General features: G+C 38.3%; 3 protein-coding genes and 1 pseudogene across 3 annotated transcripts; 2 read left to right on the plus strand and 2 right to left on the minus strand.

The window, feature by feature from the left end:
• The first annotated feature begins 214 nt into the window (after positions 1–214).
• LOC137115023 (C-C motif chemokine 5-like) lies at positions 215–2,181 on the plus strand. Its single transcript, XM_067495403.1, has 3 exons — positions 215–388; positions 485–611; positions 1,685–2,181. The coding sequence occupies exons 1-3, from the start codon at positions 328–330 to the stop codon at positions 1,839–1,841; spliced, it is 345 nt and encodes a 114-aa protein (XP_067351504.1). The 5' UTR covers positions 215–327; the 3' UTR covers positions 1,842–2,181.
• Positions 2,182–4,772: 2,591 nt separating this feature from the next.
• LOC137115055 (potassium voltage-gated channel subfamily G member 2-like) lies at positions 4,773–6,761 on the minus strand. Its single transcript, XM_067495405.1, has one exon. It carries the CDS (start codon positions 5,733–5,735, stop codon positions 5,061–5,063), a length of 675 nt encoding a protein of 224 aa, XP_067351506.1. The 5' UTR covers positions 5,736–6,761; the 3' UTR covers positions 4,773–5,060.
• Positions 6,762–6,933: 172 nt separating this feature from the next.
• On the plus strand, positions 6,934–8,120 carry LOC137115071 (C-C motif chemokine 5-like). Its single transcript, XM_067495406.1, has 3 exons — positions 6,934–7,120; positions 7,215–7,341; positions 7,624–8,120. Exons 1-3 carry the CDS (start codon positions 7,060–7,062, stop codon positions 7,778–7,780), a joined length of 345 nt encoding a protein of 114 aa, XP_067351507.1. The 5' UTR covers positions 6,934–7,059; the 3' UTR covers positions 7,781–8,120.
• A 146-nt stretch (positions 8,121–8,266) lies between these two features.
• On the minus strand, positions 8,267–15,268 carry LOC137115039 (potassium voltage-gated channel subfamily G member 4-like; annotated as a pseudogene).
• Between the last annotated feature and the right edge of the window lie 10,501 nt (positions 15,269–25,769).

A 25,769-nucleotide genomic window follows, 5' to 3' on the forward strand; every position in this document is an offset into this window, starting at 1 on the left:
AGATAAAATTTTAATTTCTCTAATTTAAAAAATTAAACAGCAGGGGAACCCCACATTTGATTCTGTGTACAGCTTTTTAATATCTCCTCAATTTGTCTGTACAGAAAAACGCTGCAGTGAAAGAGAAAGGAGAAGATGAGGAAATAGAAGGGGAACTACAAGCTGGTTTCTAAGAACCTAACAGAGTAAGAATGAGGGGACAGAGACATCAGCTGTGTATAAAAGGAGCTCAGAGCAGGTCTCTAACACAGATCAGACCAGATCAGCCATCAAGGTTAAAGACTTCGATCCAAATAGAAGGAGAACATCTGTCTCTGTTGGGGAACCATGAAGACCCTGGTGGCTGTCGTACTTCTAACTCTGATCTGCATCGTGCATCGCTCTGCTGGTTAGTAACTCTGCATTATTTCTCTGAGAGCTGTGAGAGTAAACTGCATTTAGGAGACAAACTATTAAATGTTTGTGTAACATTATATGTTCACAGGTTCAAGCGGAGCACATGTTGTTATGAGTGATGGATGCTGTACAGCCTACAGTGCAGCACGAGTTCCTAAGGGAAGGATTAAAAATATGGTGATGACCCCAAGTTTCTGTCAGCCCAAAGCCATTGTGTAAGTATATACAGAAAGTGGACTGAACTGAATGTGTACTATTACTGCAGTGGCTTATGTTAAATACTTTTGCAACAATGACAGAAATCTGCAATTCTTGTTCACATAAGGTAAAAATACTTCCTAATAAGTGAAGGTTTTACTTAAAAATATTAACACAGCATTTGCAGCAAACACTGTCAAACATGCTCTGTGCATGTTGCTCTTTATGAATGAGGTGAGGAAACAGTTTAAGCACATATAGTTTATAAGTAAGTATATGTGTCTGTAGGATAAAATGGAAATACTAAAGTAAAGGACAAATGTTTTAGTACAGAACATGAGTACATGTATTTAATTGCCCTTTCTCTCTGCAGTTTGTTAATTTCTGCAGTTGTTTTTAGATGCAAATCTGAGTCACCAACTTTTAGATTTATTAGCAGTTTGCAGACTCTCCACAGAGGAGAGCTATTCAGTCACTGCAGCACCAAGATGATGACTGATTACAATTCACTCAGGACATTACTCAGGAATTGTTAAAAGTACAGTTTGAGGTACTTTACTTGCTACATTAACTTATACTACACAGATTTTATGTAGTAAGTAATTTTATGTTTTTATTGTGAGGCAGTTAAATGAACATTACAGGGGTCTTAAATACAGTCAAATCAAACATTTTCATAATTGTAATTGTAACAATAATGTACTAATAAAACTGGGTCCTTACTGCTACATAACGAGTATTTTAAAATCAACACTGACTTAATGTCAGATTTTTTAATTCTTTACTTATCTGTTTATTTAAGAATTTATTTGTGACTACTTAATCATTCTACTTTTAACTATGGCCATTGAGCTGCTAAATGCTCGTCTAGCTTTACCAGGTAACTAACTTGGCTATCTGCTCTCTGGTGCTGAGCAAGTAGCATACATTGTTTTTACACCTGTTTTCTCTCTGAAAACGCCTGCCTGCTGCAGCAAAACATTATTAGAATAATAAGAGTGAACCACAACAAACTCAGTAATAATTCTCTATGTGTTAATCATCACAGAGATACCTTTTACATTATACATGTGTTGTGTGTTTCTTACAGAGTCACAACTGTGTGTAAAAAGGAGGTTTGTGTAAAACTTGAGTTGGATTGGGCGAGGAAGGTGCTGGAGGAATTTCAGAATTCAACTGCTAACAACAACTCACCATCTGCCCCTTTCAATGTCTTTAAGTGCAATGAGAAGAAAAAATCACCATGAGGATGTCGTCCCTCTGTGTTAAAAAGTCAAAATATATGATATTTCATTATTGGATGTGCATGCATGATATTGAGCACTGCGGATCGCTAAATACTGATGATTGGAGAGAAAAGTTGGTGATTTTTACAGCTTTCTTCCTATAGAATTTAACATACCAGTGTTTTTCAGAATTATTACTGTGCATTACTGTTTACATGGGAAGTAATTTTTCAATGTTTTGCATGTAAGAGAATTGTGTTCTGATTTAATGTGAACCATGAAAACGGGAGAGTATTTAAAATGTACCGTACTCTATGTCATAAGGTACTGCCTTTCTGAATAAAAGCTTTATTTTTGTAGAGCTGTTGGTTTTTCATTAGTGAACCACCAAACTCCTGACAGAGAAAGTGAGCTTCACTGGTGTTTAAACAGGAAAACGTCTGTTTCATAGCTCTACAACAGTTGATAGTTTATACTTCATAGAACAGGCCCAACATTAAAACCACTGACAGGAAAAATGGGCAAATGTCAGGAATCTCAGCAACTTTTATAATACAGACAAATAGAAATGAAAGGACAACTGGGTCACAACATTTCTAAAACAGCAGTTCATGTGATGTGGTCCCAGTTTGCAGTTTGCAGTTCCTGCCAAAAGTGGTCAAAGGAACTGAAACATAGTCAGGCCTAATCTGCTTTGATCCCAGAGAAGATCTGCTGCAGCATAAGTTGCTGAAAAGTTTAATACGGCCATGATTGACGAGTGGCAGAAAAAAACACAGTTTGCTGCCTATGAAGCAGTGAATCTACAGTCCAGTCCGAGTGTTCATGCTGACCCCTGTCCATCACAGCCACTCCTACAGTGGGCATGTGAGTTTTAGATCCAAGCCATGGAGCTATGAAAGAAGGCTGATCAATCATTCTTTTCTTTTACCTCATGTAAATGGTGTGTGTTTGTATGATGTTTAGAGGTGGCACCAGGATGTACAATGAGAATCTAGTTACATCCTCAACTCTCATCTTAAACCACATGAAGAGCAAAGCTGCTAACAGAAGAAACCTTCAGAGTCAGTGCTTGGATGGGTCAGAGAAGTTGTAGCAACAAAAGGGGACTTACACAATATTAGGCATATTTTCATTTGTATATTGTTTATAAGGAAAGGTACCTCACACTTCTGCATGAGTAAACACTATTTGCTGTGGTTTCAAATATGTGTGCAAATGTGCCTAAATATGTAAGTGATGAGCTGGAAGCGGCTACTAAAGTTGCCAAGTGTGTCATGAAAATGTAAATATGCCAAATACGGTATATGCAATTCAAAATACCAATAATGCTTTTTGTTAATATGTGATATTTAACACCTGGTTTATCTATTGATGGTCTAGACTCTTTATTCAATTGATGAGGGTATGACAGACACCTGAATCAATTCTGTAATTCCTACTTCTGAGGATCCTGCATTGATTTTTCAGGCAGTTGGTGTTGCAGTCTCCTCCATGAAGACATCAGTCAGTGCAGGCTGCATGAAAGGAAGAGGTGGTGGAGGACAAGACCAAGTAACTATTGGTCTCTTCAATGTTTCCATTGTTTGAAGTTTGAGCAAACATAATTGTGCCAATAACAGCATTTTAAGACGAAATTATGCAGAGACAAAAAGAGGCTCTTCAAGATGCTCCATCTGTCTCTTCAAACACCAGCCACAGTTGATGACAACAGATGCTTGTGTGAGGTTTTGTTGTTGGTTTCACATGTATACAAAGGCATAAAAGATTAAATAAATCGGTATTAACATTCCTGGAGCAGAATTTGTTCGGATCAGATTAGTTTAAATGATCTATTAGATGTATAATATGTTTAATCACAGTGATCACATATCACAAATTACACCACAAGGCTGTGGTTGTTATTGTTCCATTAAAGAAAATATTCCTAGTTTATTGTTTTATGCTATTATCTTAAAGTAATAGTCAGGTGTCAAACTATTCCTCCTATCCAATCTGGTCATTGTAAAGTGTATGAGGAATCTGTATTTAGTTGTATTTAGTTTTTTAAAAAAAAGGGTGTATTTTATTATCTATTTTTAAGATATCTCTTAATAGCCTACAAAATATTTAGGAAAAAAACAGTTTCAGTGTTCATACAGGCAAATAACCTGTCTTTTTATGGTAGACAAAAGGACCCAGCATGAACCCACCCATCAGACTCTGAGGCCGCATTAATTCAGCTGATCCCTAGCAAAACAGTAAAAGTTTGAAGGCAAAAGCAAAACAATAAAATTGTTTTTTAAATTGTTTTATGTTTTTATTTTGAAAACAGCTGGAAGTTTAACAGACAGAGAGACAAGAGAAGCTACAACACAACTTACAGGGGGATGAGTTTAATCTGGACCAAACTTGTTGCGTTTTTATATTTCAGCCAATTAAATAGACATTGGTGCCAGTCCCAAGACCAGATACAAGGTTGTGGCAGGAAGGGCATCCGGTGTAAAAACACATGCCAAATCAACGTTGAGACCCCTTCAGGGACAAGCCCAGAGCTGTTGATTTGAACCAATTCAAAAAACATGTCATAATATCTGTTATCAGTTATTTTGCACAGTAAAATACGTTTTAAAATTACTTTCTTACCTATGCAGCATGAATTGATTTCCACTACAGTGACATTTTTCATGCCTGTGCTTGTGTTGGATTTCACATTAATCTGCCTACAGATTCTTTGTGTAATCTCTACTACATTAAAATATAGTTTTTGTGTTGTGTGGAGTAAAAAAGGTTCCAGTGAATTTGTTTTTAAAGACTAAGTTACTCTCCCCCTTAAAATCATGTATTTGCTGACTTCTCATGTTGTAATGACTCACCTTGCTGCAGTGATACTGTATACAGGTGTGCTTCTGTACTCTGTGACATCACTGTTACAGAATCAGATTACAAGTGAAACATATTGATTTTTTAAAAATGTATCTGTAGTATTATTACATCTTCTGTTGGTGCTGTCCAGCAGGTGTGAGTTCTTGGTAAAATTGATGACTACTGTCCAGACCATCATTTCTGTGTTTTTGGGTACTAAAATTGTTCAATACTTCACTTACATTCAAAATTGAAGAGAATTCAGATATGTGTGGTATGTAATAAATTGCTGACCTAAATAAAGCTTCATTTAATCACATAAATGCCTGCGTTTCTTGAAAGCTCAAGATATTAAAGCATGAATCCATGACATGAAGAGACAAACACACAGCATGTCTAATAATTATGCTTAATAAATGTTTCTGACTGCTCTGGTCCATTAAAAAGCTGTGGATGGAAGTGTGTGGATTGATGTTTCTTGCTTGACTTCGGCCTGTCATTTTCTGCCTTGGACACGGACACAAGCTCATCTGGTGATAAATCAACCTTTAAACAGCTCTCCTCTGATTCAGCAGCTATTTCTTCATCTCTTTCCTCCTTCCACAGACGTTGATACTCCTGTTTAAGCTCCTGATACGAACGGGAGAAAGTGTGAAAGATAGATGTGGCAGGGAACGCCATGATGAGGATGCCACTCAGGATGCTGGTAAGTGCCACTATCTGCCCGGGAATGCTGCGCGGCACCATGTCACTATAGCCCACAGTGGTCATAGAGATGATGGCCCACCAGTAAGAAGCCGGGATGCTGCTGAAGCTGTGGTGGGGGTGGGTGGCAGCAAATGGTGCCAGTTCACTTTCTGCTAGATGGACCAGAGGTGAGAAGAGGGCCACAGCCACGCAGACGAACAGCAGCAGCAGGCCAAATTCCCTCATGCTGCGCTGCATGGTCAGCCCTAAAGTCTGCAGGCCCAGAGAGTGGCGAGCTAGCCGCATCGCATACAGGATCCGAAGGGCACGCAGCAAGCGCAATATTAAGCTTAGTTTACCCAGATAGCCTCTGCCTGCACCCATAATGACTTCCTCTTGTGACTCATCTCTGACGTCGACAACCAGAGAGATATAGTATGGCAGAATGGCGATGGCATCTATGATGTTGAGGGGGCCACGAGTCTTTAAAGTACGTTTTGGAGCTTATTGTTTTTTGTAATTTCACAAGGACGACTACCTTGAGTCTTTTCTATATCTCTAACTTCAGTTGCATTTTGTAGCTATTAGGTTATAAGTTTAATCAGGAAAAAGCCCTTTTACAGGTAAAAGCACTGAAAACTGAAAAATGTCTCCTATACTGTTATGATTTACAAAATTGTAGTTTAAAACAGTTTAAGGAAAAAAAAACACATCTTCACATTGAGTAAGTTAGAAATTTGTTTTGATTTAACAGCCAATTTACAACCTGCAATTATTTCACATGCTAACTGCTAACTGCATGGTAATATGTTATATATTTGCATATGATGAACACCCTCCCAAAGCTGCGGGTAGCGTGAAGTGGATACATAATATTTATGTTTCAGTATAACAATTTGATACATAACCAAGCTGGTCATTCAGAAATAAAGGCTCCAGCTTCTTTGGGGCTGTGAAAAATATTGCAATGCCTAGAATTTATTATATTGACCAAATAATGTCAGTTATCATTCATTGCTCTCGATGATTGTTGTTTGGAGGCTGTAATGGAAAGTAAGTTTGGGGTTTATTAGAATGGCTCTTATAATGTAGGGATTAGTGGATGTATAAACACAACAAGCCTTATGTATTAGACTGCCAATACATGCCAAAAAATATTTAATCATCAGTCAGGCTTTTTGTGAGGTGTTGATGGTGCCTGGAAAACACAAAATGCAATTTACTGTCCTGCAGGTATTTCAGTGCTTATGATTTCATTCAAAAATGAAGGAAAATGCCATGAAGTAAAAAATATGTGTTGCAAAGACAGATTGCTGCATTAATTCACACACTGACTGACTTATACTAAAGTGTGTGTTACAGATAAAACTTTAATTTCTATGACACTTAATCCCCAGAATCTAATTCTAAAAATTAAACAGCAGGGGAACCCCACAGTTGATTCTGTGTACAGCTTTTTAATATCTCCTCAATTTCTCTGTACAGAAAACCGCTGCAGTGAAAGAGAAAGGAGAAGATGAGGAAATAGAAGGGAAACTACAGGCTGGTTTCTAAGAACCTAACAGAGTAAGAATGAGGGGACGGAGACATCAGCTGTGTATAAAAGGAGCTCAGAGCAGGTCTCTAACACAGATCAGACCAGATCAGCCATCAAGGTTAAAGACTTCGATCCAAATAGAAGGAGAACATCTGTCTCTGTTGGGGAACCATGAAGACCCTGGTGGCTGTCGTACTTCTAACTCTGATCTGCATTGTGCATCGCTCTGCTGGTTAGTAACTCTGCTCGATTTTTCTGAGAGCTGTGAGAGTAAACTGCATTTAGGAGACAAACTATTAAATATTTTTGTAACGTTATGTGTTCAGGTTTAGACGCTGCAAATTTACTTATGAGTAATGGATGCTGTACAGTCTACAGTCCAGTACGAGTTCCTAAGGGAAGAATTAAAAATGTGGTGATGACCCCAAGTTCCTGTGCATCCAAAGCCATTGTGTAAGTATATACAGAAAGTGGACTGAACTGAATGTGTACTATTACTGCAGTGGCTTATGTTAAATACTTTTGCTTAATAATTTGCTATTTGCTCTCTGGTGCTGAGCAAGTAGCATACATTGTTTTTACACCTGTTTTCTCTCTGAAAACGCCTGCCTGCTGCAGCAAAAACATTATTAGAATAATAAGAGTGAACCACAACAAAATCAGTAATAATTCTCTATGTGTTAATCATCACAGAGATACCTTTTACATTATACATGTGTTGTGTGTTTCTTACAGAGTCACAACTGTGTGTAAAAAGGAGGTTTGTGTAAAACTTGAGTTGGATTGGGCGAGGAAGGTGCTGGAGGAATTTCAGAATTCAACTGCTAACAACACCTCGCCATCTGCCCCTTTCAATGTCTTTAAGTGCAATGAGAAGAAAAAATCACCATGAGGATTTCGTCCCTGTGTGTTAAAAAGTTAATATATATGATATTTTATTATTGGATGTGCATGCATGATATTGAGATCTGTGGCTCGCTAACTACTGATGATTAGGAAGAAAAGTTGGTGTTTTTTACAGCTTTCTTCCTATAGTATTTAACATACCAGTGTTTTTCAGAATTATTACTGTGCATTACTGTTTACATGGGAAGTAATTTTTCAGTGTTGTGCATGTAAGAGAATTGTGTTCTGATTTAATGTGAACCATGAAAATGGGACATTATTTAAAATGTACCGTACTCTATGTCATAAGGTACTGCCTTTCTGAATAAAAGCTTTATTTTTGTAGAGCTGTTGGTTTTTCATTATTGAACCACCAAACTCCTGACAGAGAAAGTGAGCTTCACTGGTGTTCAAACAGGAAAATTTCTGTTTCATAGCTCTACAACAGTTGATAGTTTATACTTCATAGAAAAGGCCCAACATTAAAACCACTGACAGGAAAAATGGGCAAATGTGAGGATCTCAGCAACTTTTACAATAGAGACAGACCAATAGAGATTACAGGACAACTGGGTCAGAACATTTCTAAAACAGCAGTTCATGTGCTGTGGTCCCAGTTTGTATTCCTTCTTTTGAGGACCCTGCATTGATGTTTCAGGCAGTTGGTGTTGCAGTCTCCTCCATGAAGACAGCAGGCAGTGCAGGCTGCATGAGAGGAAGAGGTGATGGAGGACAAGAACAAGTAACTATTGGTCTCTTCAATGTTTCCATTGTTTGAAGTTTGAGCAAACATAACTGTGCCAATAACAGCATTTTACGAAGAAATTATGCAGAGACAAAAAGAGGCTCTTCAAGATGCTCCATCTGTCTCTTCAAACACCAGCCACAGTTGATGACAACAGATGCTGGTGTGAGGTTTTGTTGTTGGTTTCTCATGTATACAAAGGCATAAAAGATGAAATAAATCGGTATTAACATTCCTGGAACAGAATTTGTTCGGATCAGATTAGTTTAAATGATCTATTAGATGTATAACATGTTTAATCACAGTGATCGCATATCACAAATTACACCACAAGGCTGTGGTTGTTATTGTTCCATTAAAGAAAATATTCCTAGTTTATTGTTTTATGTTATTATCTTAAAGTAATAGTCAGGTTTCAAACTATTCCTCCTATCCAATCTGGTCATTGTAAAGTGTATGAGGAATTTGTATTTAGTTTTTTTATTTTTTTGCAAAAAAAAAAGGGTGTATTTTATTATCCATTTTTAAGATATCTCTTAATAGCCTCCAAAATATTTAGGAAAAAAACAGTTTCAGTGTTCATACAGGCAAATAACCTGTCTTTTTATGGTAGACAAAAGGACCCAGCATGAACCCACCCATCAGACTCTGAGGCCGCATTAATTCAGCTGATCCCTAGCAAAACAGTAAAAGTTTGAAGGCAAAAGCAAAACAATGAAATTGTTTTTAAAATGGTTTTTGTTTTTATTTTGAAAATAGCTGGAAGTTTAACAGGCAGAGAGACAAGAGAAGCTACAACACAACTTAGAGGGGGATGAGTTTAATCTGGACCAAACTTGTTGCGTTTTTATACTTCAGCCAATTATATAGACATTGGTGCCAGTCCCAAGACCAGATACAACTGGGAGGTTGTGGCAGGAAGGGCATCCACATGCCAAATCAACGTGGAGACCCCTTCAGGGACAAGCCGAGAGCTGTTGATTTGAGCCATTTCAATAAACATGTCATAATAAGTGTTATCAGTTATTTTGCACAGTAAAATAAGTTTTAAAATTACTTTCTTACCTGTGCAGCATGAATTGATTTCCACTACAGTGACATTTTTCATGCCTGTGCTTGTGTTGGATTTCACATTAATCTGCCTACAGATTCTTTGTGTAATCTCTACTACATTAAAATATAGTTTTTGTGTTGTGTGGAGTAAAAAAGGTTCCAGTGAATTTGTTTTTAAAGACTAAGTTACTCTCCCCCTTAAAATCATGTATTTGCTGACCTCTCATGTTGTAATGACACACCTTGCTGCAGTGATACTGTATACAGGTGTGCTTCTGTACTCTGTGACATCACTGTTACAGAATCTGATTACAAGTGAAACATATTGATTTTTAAAAAATGTATCTGTAGTATTATTACATCTTCTGTTGGTACTGTCCAGCAGGTGTGAGTTCTTGGTAAAATTGATGACTACTGTCCAGACCATCATTTCTGTGTTTTTGGGTACTAAAATTGTTTAATACTTCACTTACATTCAAAATTGAAGAGAATTCAGATATGTGTGGTATGTAATACATTGCTGACCTAAATAAAGCTTCATTTAATCAGATAAATGCCTGCGTTTGTTGAAAGCTCAAGATATTAAAGCATGAATCAATGACATGAAGAGACAAACACGCAAAGCAAATTGGAGCATCCACCATATGGCAATTCTTTGGAGTTTAAATGTAGTTAAAATACAGTATGTAATTAAATATATGATAGAGTATCTATTAAAGTGTCAGCATGTCTAATAATTATGCTTAATAAATGTTTCTGACTGCTCTGGTCCATTAAAAAGCTGTGGATGGAAGTGTGTGGATTGATGTTTCTTGCTTGACTTCGGCCTGTCATTATCTGCCTTGGACACAGACACAAGCTCATCTGGTGATAAATCAACCTTTAAACAGCTCTCCTCTGATTCAGCAGCTATTTCTTCATCTCTTTCCTCCTTCCACAGACGTTGATACTCCTGTTTAAGCTCCTGATACGAACGGGAGAAAGTGTGAAAGATAGATGTGGCAGGGAACGCCATGATGAGGATGCCACTCAGGATGCTGGTAAGTGCCACTATCTGTCCGGGAATGCTGCGCGGCACCATGTCACCATAGCCCACAGTGGTCATAGAGATGATGGCCCACCAGTAAGAAGCTGGGATGCTGCTGAAGCTGTGGTGGGGATGGGTGGCAGCAAATGGTGCCAGTTCACTCTCTGCTAGATGGACCAGAGGTGAGAAGAGGGCCACAGCCACGCAGACGAACAGCAGCAGCAGGCCGAATTCCCTCATGCTGCGCTGCATTGTCAGCCCTAAAGTCTGCAGGCCCAGAGAGTGGCGAGCTAGCCGCATCACATACAGGATCCGAAGGGCACGCAGCAAGCGCAATATTAAGCTTAGTTTATCCAGATAGCCTCTGCCTGCACCCATAATGACTTCCTCTTGTGACTCATCTCTGACGTCGACAACCAGAGAGACGTAGTATGGCAGAATGGCGATGGCATCTATGATGTTGAGGGGGCCACGAGCAAAGGCGAGCTTGCTCTGAGCATTAACAAATCGCAGCACAAACTCCAAGGTGAACCAGGCTACGCAGACAGACTCCACCACAAACATGCTCTGACACCTCTGGGAGCACTCGCCCTGCAGACACAGTGACACACAAAATGAAAATATACAGAACAACTTTAAAGTACAATATTTGTCATATCACAATAAATCTTCCTGTATGCAGTTCATGAACTTATAGTATAAGTAAAAAGTGGAAAGAATATATACAGATCAGCTACAACAATAATCATTCAAATCAGCTCAACTTTTACCAACAGTGACCTTTGACCCTTTTTTAAATGAATTACTGTACATGTTTTACCATAATTACCATAATAAGTAATACAATTATTTCAAATACATTTTTTACTCAGTGGAGTACTTTTACTTTTACTTTTTTGCACTTTAAGTAAAATGACAATAATCTGTTCATTACTTAAGTAAACGATTTGAAGTGGTACTTGCAGTGAAGAACTTTAGGTCAATACCATACAGTCACTTTTCCATGAGTATTGAGCTCGTGTACTTGTGTACTACCACCTCTGCACACAGTGTATCACATTTTCACAATTTAAGTCAATTGATTTTGTTTTAGAGACACAAGCTTCTGCAGTTCTTTGGAGCTGTATCCTAAATAAGTAATCTGCAGAATCAGTCAAAATGTAGAAAATAATCCATTTCTATTTCACTGTGACATTGAAAGCTCACTGATGGAGAGAGAGAGAAGCAGGAAAAGAAAGAAAGAGTGGATTATTTCTTTAGGAAATACTTGCCCTTGAGTTTGTGTGACTCCACTACCTCTGGCTAAAATCAATTACTAAAAACTGACACTGTAAATGTGAAATATTTGCACCTCTAAATAGGACAGTATGGAATACATTCAAAGCTTTGTTGACATCCTACTCACCTTACTTTCTTCATTTCTTAGCTCTGGCATGGTGCTGATGCACAGACTGACAACTGTGACCAACACCATGATGACAGAGAGACAGGCAAACATCTTCCCAGCAAACCCTGAGTGAGGGTTTTCTACCACCTCTCGCAAGATCCAGATTATTCTTCGAGAGCCCTTTTCAATCTCTGCGGTGCTTTTCTTTAGCAACATCCTCTTCTGCCTCCAGTCCTCTTCCTTACGCTCTCGCTCAGCCACTTCCTCCACGCGGGTGATCATACGGCGACGGCAACAACGCTCCATGTGTCCTGGGTCCACGCCCCAGTAATCGAGCTCATCGTGCAGTGACACAGCACACAGTTCCCGGAGCAGACGCAGTTTTCCTGCAGCCAGGAAATTGAGGATGACCCTAAAGGCCGTTGGATTTCGGTCAAAGAAGTACTCTTTGCATGTCTCATCATAGTCATCGCAGAGTCGTGCAATCTCTTCAGGGGACGTGCAAAAGCGAAGTTGGCCCAGTCTGCTCTGAGGAAATTGCTCCAAGGTGCTCCAGGGGAAGGTGTAGCGGTTGCCCCCAACATTGATGAGAACCTGCAGAGTATGGTCCACCACATACGAGGCCTTGGGATCACGAAGCAGCTGGACACGTTGGAAGTACACACCCTTGATGGTCTCAGTCTCTGGGATCTCAGTAAAGAAGCGGTCGAGGCTGCTGTCATCACTGCTGATAGAGTAGGTGCTAAAGTCGTGGTTTGCATTGCTAATAATGGGCATGCTGGCTGTAGGATGTTTGATGGGATGGGAGAGATATTTTTATCCCCAGATGAGCAGAAGACATGAGAGGGATCCTCAAAGAAGCCAATGAACTGTGATAACAAAAGTACAAAACAAAGTAAAATGCATTTGTATTTCGGGTCCTTGACTTGACTCTCATTATAAAGCAACACTAAATTGAAGACCAACCTTCTGTTGCCGTTTATCTAATTTAAAAACTGTGTTGACTCTAAATTCTTTCAGAACGCTAAAAAATGTTTGCCACATCAGCCCCATGGAAAAATAATTAGGATAAAAAGCTGCTAATACTCATGTACTAAAGGGTTAAACCAGGAAATCTTAAGCCTTTTTCCTTAAAATGAAAGGATTAACTGTGACTTTCACGTAATTATGTTTTATTAATCCATCACTGAGCTGCTTTTTGTTTATGAAGGGCATTATTTTATCAATGTTATATACTGCATAATAAAAGCATAGAACATTCTCATTAATATTCTCATGGTGTTTCAGAGATATTATCCAATAATTTGAAACACCTTTTGTGCCAAGTTTGAAAATGTCAGGTTGGCACCCCCAGATGGTAGTATCAAGAAAGACACCAATGCGTGGTACCAAGGCAGTCCAAGATAACACATATTCCTAACAATTAATGTTTCTCACCCAAGGCACACACCAAAACCTTTCCTTCTCTTTAACCCTTTGTGATGTTAAAATTCACAATAAAGCATAATTAATGTCCTGTTTTGTTGTACCAGCCATCTGGTTTTCTTCGGTAGGTCTGGAAAATGTTTACTCTTTGTCTGGCTTCAATTATGTTGAGTTGCCTGTTTTTATGTGTTCACCCACATCCTCTTTTTCATATACTCTTATAACTGTTCAGAAAAGCTGAAGATTTACTAAAATATTTATTTTGCAGTCCACTTATAGACCTGGCACTCCTAAAATAATTCACACCTCTGTTCATGTGGAACGAATGCTGAGTGACCTCACAGACTGTTATTGGCTCTGCTGAGACAACGTGGTGTGAATGAACCAGAGGTTAAAATGTCTGATGCCACCAGCCAACTGAACCATAGAAATTATTACAGCTCTTTTCAACCTTAATTCCTATAACACTAAATATTTGGTTTGGTATTGATAAAACAACAGTTTGACTTTATCATAAAATGTAGTTCCCAATACATTACATTGCTGGCCTCAATTTGGCTGGCCTCATTTTTTGTTCGTTTGTTTTTTATAAATCTTGGAAAGAAATTCTTTAAAAAATTCTTTAAGAAATTCGTTAAAATTAGCTCCCACATAACCAGCAACACAATGGAACACACACACATATATATACATGATTAATAACGCTAAGACTGATTGTTTTGTCTGTGAAATGTCAGAAAATAGAGAAAGGCATATCATTTCCCAAATCTGATTGATTAATTGTTTATAATGTTGCAGCAATATAACTGCAACAATATAACCATTATGTGTGTAGTTATTATATAATACAGATTAGGTTTCCATATGTATAGCCTATAAGCTTTTAAAACATGTTTCAAAATATGTTGTGCATATACTATACTGTGATGACTATACTGTGCAAAGTTATAAAATATATATACATTTTCAAATCATGACTGCACAGTAGATGAAACGTCACCAAATTGATCTCCACTGTACCGAAATGTACGCTGGAACAGTAACCATTTCATTGCTGTATTATTTTGATTATGGAGTATTTTGTTTGTTGTAAACATTTTAGAAAAGATGTGAGATCAATATAAAAAGTGTTAGGCCAAAGGAACGACTATCAGCAATAAACTGCAAAAAATTAAACCATTACACTGTATATGATTAGACTTTTGTGAAAACATAAATTAATGTAAAGCCTCTTGTATAATCGAATGCACTTTGTTGTGTATTAGTCTGTTGAACGTGTTTGTATTATTTTTTTGTAACAGTGTTTTCATGCTCCCCACTTTCTTAAACATAGCCCATTTCAATGCGTTCTGTAATCTAAAGAAATAAAAGTAGTTTAAAAGCAAAACCCTGAACTCACCTTAAAGGGTACAGGTCTGCCACAGATCTTTACCGTCTCTGCTATTTGTCCTGGCCATTGTCTCAGCTGCTGCTATAATGAAGATTCCTCTGTCCAATAAGACTCAAGCCAAACCCTGTGTAATTGTGAACATCAACTTGCAGAGGCAGAGACTGATGCTCAGACACCAGCCCAGTGAGCAGCAGCAGGCACTTCATAAATCCGCTCTGAAGTTTGCAGGGTCACCGTCATCCTGTTCAGCATCAGCGGTCAGCAGCAGACGTCGCCTCTCAGGCAGCTTTGTTGAGTTAGAGGGAATGAGATGAAAATGATTTCCTCGTCCTCAGCTGGTCGCTCCGCTTTCACAGGACCCGCCGCATCCGATGAGACCAATAAATATTGTTATCTAACGCCGGTGTCCTCCTGAAACCTGCAGTGTTTTCATCGGTGTGTACCAGCAAGACTGCTCTCCTGCACCTCCTATTCTTCACACCCTCCTCCACTCCCTCCAACCCCCCTCCCACCTCCCGCTCTCCTCTTCTGCACTGTAAAAAAGGACATAAATATATAAAATAATAAATAGGCTACATTTTTCACATTTCCTAAGTGAATGTAGAAGTATCGTCATACAGACGTGTTCACTTAGCAACATTAAACGCTGAGGTCAAGATGCAGCAACACTGCGTTTAAAAAAAAGCCTTAGAATGTGTTAAAATATTATTTTTGTATATTTCATTTACAAACTCTCAAATACATATTTACATTTCGTGGTAATGGCAGTAGCAGATGAAATTAGTGTCATGGTCAGTAGCTTTACTTCCGGGTTCTGGCTTTTATTTTATATTTCCTCAGTCCAAGTTCCTGTTCCATAGCTATTTCTGTCACTTTACCGTATATCATCAGTCCTGATTACCTTAACCTGTGCCTCCCTCTCTTCCTGTATAAGTTTCCATGTTTGCAGCACTAATTGCCCTGATTGTCTACTTACATACAGAGGCTCTGAACCGTTCCTGACTGTGTTGCCTGATGATATTGACCATGTCTGCTGACCTGCCTTCTCTGCCTAAGCCCCTTGGGCTCTGTGGTGTTCTGAATTATTGGACATAGACTCTGAGTTATTGAATACAGACTATATACTTTACTTTGGATTAAGATATTTGGATTGTTGTTCTGATCTTCCTTGGCCTAGTTTGCATTCCTGATTCATTCTGTGGGATGTGGTCATCTTACTCTGATGCCATCTCGGTTACCCCATCCATCCAGCTGCTCATCTACCTTTGTGCAGTTCTTTCAGATCATCCTCACTCATCTCTGCCACACTCTCAGCCCAGACACAGTTCATGGGTTCCTGGATGCTAGCAGGCCTAAAATTCATGTTCTTATTACTAACCTGTACTTCCACTTAGATTAGATACTTAGATTAGATTTAGTCTCTTCTCTAGATCTAAGCCACAGTGTCACCTAGTGAAATGGCTGTAAATCTACTGCATGTTGAAGGTCAGTCTGACTAGCCGCATCACATACAGGATCCGCAGCAAGCAATATTAAGCTTAGTTTATCCAGATAGCCTCTGCCTGCACCCATAATGACTGATGAAGCCAACAGAACCGCATCATCTGCAAAAAGCAGATGCTCAGTCTCCTGCATTCACCACACTGAGACAGAGATTCTCAGATGGGAGTTTTTATGTTAGTGATGTATCAGATTACAATGTGTTGAGAAAAGAAATGCTATTAGGGATGGCAAATTAGTTCGTTATTTTCACCAACTTAAGAATTACTTTACTTATATAGTGAAAGACACTTAGTTGCTTTGTAGCTCCACAATTGATGGGTTGAGCAGAGATGCTCTGACCTTTGCGTGCACAACGAATTTATCCTACCACTGCATACAATGCAACATTTAAGGTAAATATACATTAACAAAAGGTAATTATGTTTAGAGCAAAACTAAAACAAGTTCCAAAACACTCTCTCTTCTTAAGAGCCTCTGGTTTTGTAAGAGTCATTCTGTCTGGTAATCAGAAAAAATAGAAATTATGAAAACAATAGCCAGGGAGACACATATTAGAATAAGGAAAACTTTAGATTTTACAGTGTAGAGCTACTTCACTTGATCATGACTCGTCAGTGTAAACGACAATCTACTAAAAGGCTTTTATTAAAATGCAACTAAAGCCTGCTTGACAAAGTCTGTTCGGGCATTTATCCAAATACAATAAAGAGTAATACAAAGGATTGAAGATGAAACACAAAGTCTCTGTCAACATTAAATGCACACACACAAATACACTGCCTAACCCACACTACTCTAAATGAAGTCATTTAGAGAGGTGGGTAGAGTAGCCAAAAATTGTACTCAAGTAATACTTCAAAATAATATTACTCAAGTAGAAGTAAAAAGTAGTCATCCAAAAAATTACTAATGTGGAAGTAAAAAAAGTGTTTGGTGAAAAGACTAATCAAATACTCAGTAACACAGTCGAAGTTATGAAACTATGATTGAAATGTCTGATTTGTTTTTGAAATTATGTAAACAGACAAAAATATAAAATAATGTGCAATTTCTGGTATTTCCAAATAATAAAATAAAAAAAATAGTAAAAATAAATAACATCTTTACAAAATAACAAATTTCCATATCTCTTTTTCACAACATACAAGCTTTTGATACCAATACTAGGTAACGTATGTACGTTTGAACTACTTCCAGTGATAAGATATAATGTATACTGTATATTCACTTGCCCTCCAAATGGCACAGCAAGCTCAGTACATATAAATGAGCTTAGAACAAGGCTGCTTGTGTACATACAAGAAGTCTCATTTTACCAAAAACTGCGTGGGTGCATGTCTGTGTATGTTTGGTTACAACGTGCTTGTTTTTCACTCAGTGAAGTGACTGTTAAGCTTCAGAAGCAGCTGGCTCTTAAGATTCTTGCAGTGAAGCTGTGACCATTCAGCAGTGAACAGCAGCCCTGTGAGAATAAAAAGTCTCTCGCTGGTTGCAGATGCAGGAAGACCTGTGCTGACTTGGAGTGACATCTTCTTGATGTGAGGAAAGAGGAGGACTTTTGTATTCTGTGGGAGTTTATTAATTCTGTACACATCTTCAATTTGTTGGGGGTGAACCCTCTGTTGACTGAAAAATCTCAGGCTATGAGGCTTCAGGCAATTGAGCCTATAAAATAACTCATTATCACACATTCAGTTCCATTTGCTAAAGTTGATTTAATAACATAAGATTTGTGGTTATTATTGTGGTATTGTGCTCATTTCTGTAATTACGAATCCAGCAGAACACATTTCAGAGACTTCTAGCTTCTAGCTTATTTGCCAATAACATATACATATTAAATAAAACCCTAAATTAATTAAATAAAACATATTAAATAAAATCATTAAACTTCCCATGACATGTTTCCTCAGGTTAGACGTTGAGTTTTTGTATGCTGAAATGTCGGTTTGTTTTGACATTACATAACTGTTCTTAACTGTTCTTTAAACATGCTGCTTTGTATATGAGGCCAGGGGTGTTGATCCTCTTCAGTTTCAGCATTGCCATTTTTCATGTTTTTTCAATCCCTGTCTGCTAAATCTGAACAGTTAATGCCACTATGCCGCCAAAGAACAGTTAATGCCACTATGCCGCCAAGTTCACCGATCAGACGTAGTTGTTGCTACCTCTGATCGGTGAAACACAGTCATATGGTGAATCTATTGGCGGCATCTCTGGCATAAATAAAGCAGATCTGATGTGTAGAATAAAAGTAACAAGTCGAGTGTAGCCCAGTGTAGCGGAGTAGGAGTTTCTTCTTCACAAATCTACTCAAATAAAAGTGCTAAGTATGATGGAGCAAAACTTCTCTTAGAAGTAATTTTTTTTTAAGTTACTCAAGTAAATGTAAATCATTACTACCCACCTCTGGAAATTAATACTTTGTATTGCTACTTTACAAGAAGCACTGTATTTCCTTTTCCAACAATCTCATGGCATTGGAACATGCCTGTGCTTCATGTATGAGTCTCCTGGTTCCATTCTCTTCAGTTCATTCTTGCGTCCTGGTGGATGCTTGTGCCAATTTTTTTAGAAATTCCATCAAGGCATTCCTGTGACACTGCATTCACAAAAATGGAACAGCTGTCACAGTAACTTTAACTGCAAACTGTAATTGAGTCCAAGTGAATGCTTGTGCCAAATTTAAAATAATTATTTTATGGTATAACTGTGATATCACGTTCAGAAGAATGGCAGATACAAAAGGAATGGGCATGATGTCACAGTGGCCTTGACCCTTGGCCACCAAAGGCGAGGAAGTTCTTTCTTCAGCCAATGTGGACATTTGCAGCGAATTTGCAGAACTTCCCTCAAGATGTTTCTGAGATATCACAATTACAAGATTGGGACATACAGCTGTCACCAGTGCTGAGGCACAAAAACTGAAGCCCCTAAACATAATGTGAGAAAAAAAAAATGTCCCCTGAACACATCCACATTTATAAACCATGTTTTAGCAAGAAAACTCTGGTCTCATACATTATACATCATTGATATATCTTTTTGGCTTTCTAGAATATTTGTCTCTTATGAGCTTCAGAAACATGGTAACGAGCATCATCTCACTGTTGAAGCTACTTGAGATGGAGCTTATGGTTCCCATCTATGGGTGAGGCCCCCGCCAAGGAGTCACAACTTAAATTTCATAGATTGAGAGATAATGAAGACAAATTCAGATTTATAAATCACTGTATAGCTTTTCACTTTTCAGGTGTGTAAAAAAACCCTATGGTAGAAGCCATCTGCTACTGAACTGCGTCCATGCTTCTTTTTAACACCACAAACCAAAACACTAAAGTTAATCTTAAACCCCTTTCAAATATGAATGGAGATTCAGCTCACACTGCCCGGAGCTATGTTTCACACATGTAACACACAGCAGGAGATTGATTGTCCAAGCCAGAAGTGTTTTCACAGGAGAAACTCTGCTTGATTTCAGTGAGGAGCCAGCACATACAGAAGGCACATCCATGGTAGAAGAGGTATGCTACAGGAAACAGTGCTTTGTTTACAGCACATCAAAGCCATTCATCAAAAAAAAAGATGCCGTGTCAGTTGAGTGATAGAAATACGTCAACACGCTCATTTGTTTGCTTTAAATCCGCCCAACAATTGGGACAGAGAAGAGTTCTCCACAAACAGGCTCTTTCTCATAATCTGGACTTTGTACTGGGGGCTAAGTAGGATACACTCTGCGTAATCTTGGGAACATCTCGCATACAACTCCGGGTAAAGTCCGGAGAAGGTCAGTATTTTGTGCATATGTAAAAGAGACTTAAGAGAAGAGGGATGTTGTGAAATTGAAAGAGTCCTGACCTCCCAGGCTGATGAATACGAGGGATAATCCATGAATATCATGATAATCCATGAGCTGGGGGGAGGTGAAGGAAAAGCAAACTAGAGAGCATGTTGGGACACAATCAGGGTGCAAGAGCATGCTGGGAAATTTTCTGAGAAGAATTGGCCATGAAACGATAGATAAGGATTATTCAGAGTATTAAAGGAGCACTCTACTCCAGGCCCTGCACAGCACCAGTAGTTCATTTACAGACATGCAATGGAACTATTTGCTTTTACTATTGTAAGATCCTTGATCTGACATCAGGAAATATGCTTATCCATTACCCAGAATCAGAGACACTCTGACTTAGTCCTGATTGTTTTTTTTTTTTTTTTATCTTGACCTAGACAGGGGGGATCCTGTGTAAGGGGCTTGAGATTCATTGATCAGCATTTGATCAGCTTAAACTCCATTGAATGTCTGCTTTGGTTCTTGCACATTGTACTTCAGGGCTTTGACAAAGCAAGAAGATAAATACCAACAAAGAAGAAGCTCTTAAGTATGATCAAATACAGTAACAAAATACTCCAAAGACTATTTGCTAGACAAGGAATTTGTGTTGCACACTGATCACATCTTTTCAAGATTGCTGCATAGCCTCCAGGAACAAGACTCAGAGACTTGACATAGGTTTTCAGGAATCCTTGCTTTTGAGATATATGGAAATTATGTGTTTCCTTACAGAAAAATGCACCAGTGTGTGCCCAGTTTCCAGTACAGTTCAAGATTTGTGAGATATCGCTTATGAGGTAACATATCTTAACTTGAGTACGACTTATATCTGGGGGCAGAAGAGTAAATATTAAGTACAATTTTACATAAAATTTTCCGTTCACTGAGCTGATAGCTGGGCAATGACTTTCACTCCCTTTCTCTCCACCCAGACACTTCAGTGATAAACTACTTCCTGTTTTTAAAGCTGTATCTCTCCATTAATAATTGTCATTCTGTTCCTGTGCACATGACGGCTTATTTACATATTTAAAATATTATTTTCTCTTCACAGAATTTCTGTGGGCTGATTGAAACTACAGCCAGACTTTGATTTTGTTTGAAAACCCTAAACCTCTTTTGCAACTTAATTTCCTGATTGTGCTGGGGGTTAACATGGTTCAGTGGAATCTCTCTGACAGAAGAAATTAAACCAAACTCCTGGGGAATTACTTTGCTCTCTCAATTTGTGCCAAATCACTAGGGGATGCATGCAGCAGGGCAACTGATAACTCACCCTTGATTCATCACAAACAGTCCTCTCAAACACTTAATTAACCCTTGCCTCAAATCTAGTGTTATCCAGTCTCCCAAAGTCTACTTTCAAAGGCTGGTGTTTCTTACTAACACCATTGTACTGTATTTCATTAATATACCATGTTGATGTGAGCTTTGCTTCATTAAGCATTCAGGCTTTGTTTGTGCAGTTCCTGTGTCTCCTGTTTCTCATAATGTAATGAAGAAAGAAGGGAAGTCTGTGGAGCGTAGATGAAGGAAACCCTCAGAAAGGAATCCGATTAAATAGACTAGGTGTCCTTTTACAGTTATTGACAAACTGGCCTTTCGGGCCCCCAACTCGGCTTACAAGCTGTTTGACAGAGCCTGGAAAGTCCTAAACAGAGCACATCCTACTGCAAACAAAGCCACTGAGTCTGGTTTTTGCATATCCTTTAAATTTGAACTTAAAATAGTTGCTGAGTATAGTAGTTATAGAGTATAATAGTTCCATAACACTTTATAGTTATTACAGTTGCATTGGGGTGACAGCAAAAACACCAGAGGTAGCCATCGTATGTGAAATTGAAATTAATTCCACGCTAAGAAATCTCAAAGGTTCCTTTTGCTAGTCCAGTACAAAGCCTGCAGTACTGCTAATGTTAGACCAGTCCGCTGTTAATTTCAGACCACAAACAGGCCTGTGAGGGGGATGTGTTGTTTCATTTCCATTATCAGTGAAGGACAGTTTAATCTGAATATGTGAAATGTCAGCGCCTTTTTATTGTACATCACTGGCAAAAAGCAGAAATGCAATCCTGAACTGGACACTTTCACTTCTCAGCTACACGTGGAGTGAAAATCACAAGCAGCATCTGCAACTAGGGACATTAAAAGCATTATATAACCTTTTAAGAATCGCTATGCTGGTCAACATTGTTATCTTTGGGGAGGATGCACAGTGGGGTAGAGCTGATCTTCTGGGATTGTGGATGATTTGAAATCTACTACTACTACTACTACTAGAGAAACCGAGCAGAGTCATGTTCTTAAAGACACCAGAACAATGACAGAATGTGCAGCAGCTTTCATGGCAAAGTGTGGACACTGTCAAGGCACCCTTTACATTTGTCCCCAGCAAGTTTTAATATAGCACTTAGAATTTCATGATTTTTTTCTTGCTGCTACAGTACTACTAGTACTATTTGTGAAATACTGGAAAGTCGTTTTTTTCCTGAGACATAGACGAAAAACAGCTCGCTGTTTTTGTTGAAAGGTATAAAACTTTCACTGATAATATTTTTATTTGTTCTCTTAACCAAGCACAACATTTTTATATCTATTTGTGAAAAGCTTCCTGATTATGTAAAAAGAAGCAAAGCAGTAATGTAAAAAATAGCTTAAACATTATTTTAACTGGCCATTCATCTGATGATTATCTTTCACTTTCTGGGGTTATGTTGTATTGGCAGCAGGTTCAGCAAGTTAATCTAGATATCCCTCTCCCCACCAATACTTTCCAGCTCCTCCATTGGGATCCAGTGGGAGGAGTGGGGAGATGACATCTCTCTTGTCTTGGTGAAGCTCAAGTATTTTACTCAAAAATTTAGTGTAGCAGTGAATTATCTGACGTTATGTTGTCTTTGTGGAGAAAAGACCAATTAAAGACCTGCACAGGCAGAAATAAAGAAGTAAAGGGTAATATTTTAATATTACCCTTAACATCATAGATGTTAGGTTCACATAGCACTGTGATAAAACCTCCAGAGACGTTTTTTTGACAAACTGGTAACAACATGTTGACATTTTCTACCTGAACAAGCACAAGTCAACAGGGAATGTAACTGTCCAGCAGTGTGGCAAACAAACAGGCAGGTGAACATACAGCAGATTGTGTGTGTGTGTGCATTTGTAAGAAGAGCAAAACAACAGCCACCAAACATAATCTGTCGCTCATGTGTAGTGCTTATATAGGAACCTCTACTAAAATGAATGTGAAAGCTTAATATATCAACAGACTGAACTTTTTAATGAAGACACTTTGAATAAGAGTTAAATGTCAGACCAACTATATTGCGATAAATTCAATCACTGATGTATATACTGAAGGGAATTTGAATTATGTTGTGCACTTCTCATAGACCTAGTTAGAGCTAAAAGAGCCTGAGCCAGCTGATAAAGATTTATAACAATGAACGTGGTTATAGAGTGAAGGGTTGTTGATGGGCAAGAATTCAAAGACAATTTCATTCACTCTAAAGATCCAGGGGGCTGGTCTTGGAAAAAATAATCAATAAAGGAAATTGCAAAACAGGGAAAGTAGATCAGAGAACAAGAAGAGAAGAGCTACTGATTGGAAAACACCAAGAAAAGGTCAAGTAGGAGGAAAAGATGGAGGAGAGCTCTGCCGCAATCAAATAATTCCCAGAGATTAACAAATGAGCTGTCCAAACTGTGTGTACGTGTGTGTGTGTGTGTGTGTGTGTACAATTTTAACACCGGCTCTTTGTTTCTGCTTCAGGCTCATAGGTTCTTTATGCAGAAATAAGAGCTGGCATGTATACTGTCAGTACACACACACACACATTTGCACAGCTATTATTATGAGGACACTTATCACCAAAATGCATTTCCTCGCTCCTTTCAACAATCTCAACTATTACAAATAAACATCTAAACCCTTCGCCTGATCCTAACTTAAACATAATTTTAACCGTAACCCTAACTCCATCAATTAGTCTCAAACAACCGTTCAAAGGTGTCAGGAAGTGAAGACAGACAAAAATGTCCTCACATTAACAAATTTCTCCCTCCCTGCTGTAAAACTTACACAGGTCCTCGCAAAGTGTGCACACCCATACACACACAGTAGGAGAGAGAGAGAGAGAAATAAGAGAATAGAAATGGAAGTACATCACACACACTGCTCCCTCCTCTGCAAGCATGAAACTTGACTCCTTCCTGCTCATATTGGTGTAACATGATATTATTTTACTAAACAACGTGTTATTCATAGAAATCCAATAAATGAAAAACAAGTGAGTGATTCATAACCTCCTCCAAGATCCATTACAACTAATGTTAAAACAGACAGATTAACACTTTTAGAAACAAGAAAGAGAAATCTGCTAAAAGAAATCATGTTTCTAATTTGTTAGACTTTGTAGACCATATAGGCTACATAGAAAAATACAAACAAGAGATAGCTTCACACTCTCTCACACCCCAAAAATAACTTCCTTCCTGTGAAAACGGAGTTATAACTTTACAAGGATAAAAACAAAAATATTTACATTCATATTCTACTTCACAGCAAGACCAAGTGTATAATCTTTTTGCCCACAAAAAGGGAATTTAACTCCCCCAAAATCTGCCAGCCAGCATTAGACCACAAAAACATTACAAAACATGTCATCAGAAAAGATTATTCAACTGATACATTTCCAATATTTGAGGAGCTCCTGAAAATACAGATAAAGCTTTCCTTTCATAATATGAGTTGTGAATTTCTGACTCTCCTCTCACAGATTTTCATGATGCATATTAAACAGTACAACGGTGATGATCTCTGCTTCTCACCCACTTACTCCCTCTTGCGTTCTGTTACTATTCCTGTAGAGCAGCTCTGAGTCAAAAAGTCCTCTAGGAATCTAACAGGAAAACACTGCTTGTATATGCATCTGAACAAGAATCGTGATAAAACAACTAATAGTGATCTAAAAACAGAGAGCAGAAGTAATATACACTCACTGGCCACTTTATTGGGTGCAACTGTTCAAGTGTTTTAAGGCAAATATCTAGTCATCCAATCCCACAGCAGCAACTCAGTGGATTTAGGCATGTAGTCAAGACGAACTGCTAAAGTTCAAAATGTGCATCGGCATGTGGAAGAAAGTAGATTTATTTTTTTATACTGTTTTTTTTCTGCATCTTCCTTGTAGCACTTTGAGATTTGCTTCAAATATAAAGCGCATTATTTAAAAAAATCTACTGACTTTGACTTAGCATGGTTGTTGGAGTAATACAGAAACTGCTGATCTACTGGGAATGGTCGGAAAATGAGAAAAAAATCCAGACTGTCCAGACTGGTTTGAGCTGATAAAAAGGCAACAGAAATTCAAATTCACCACTTGTTACACCTATGCTATGGAAAATACACATGTTGACCCGGGAAGCTGATGCGCTACAGCAGCGGAAGACCACACTGGGTGCCACTCCTGTCAACTAAGAGGAGGAAACTGATTCACAAGGGCTCACTAAAAGTAGACAGTAGAAGATTGAAACAAAGCTGCCTGGTCTGATGAGTCTCGATTTCTAAATTGACATTCAATAGTAGGGTTAGAATTTGGTGTAAACAACATGTGAACATGGATCCAC

The sequence above is a fragment of the Channa argus genome, chromosome 2 (genome assembly GCF_033026475.1).
Source record: "Channa argus isolate prfri chromosome 2, Channa argus male v1.0, whole genome shotgun sequence".
NCBI classification, from domain to species: Eukaryota; Metazoa; Chordata; class Actinopteri; order Anabantiformes; family Channidae; genus Channa; species Channa argus.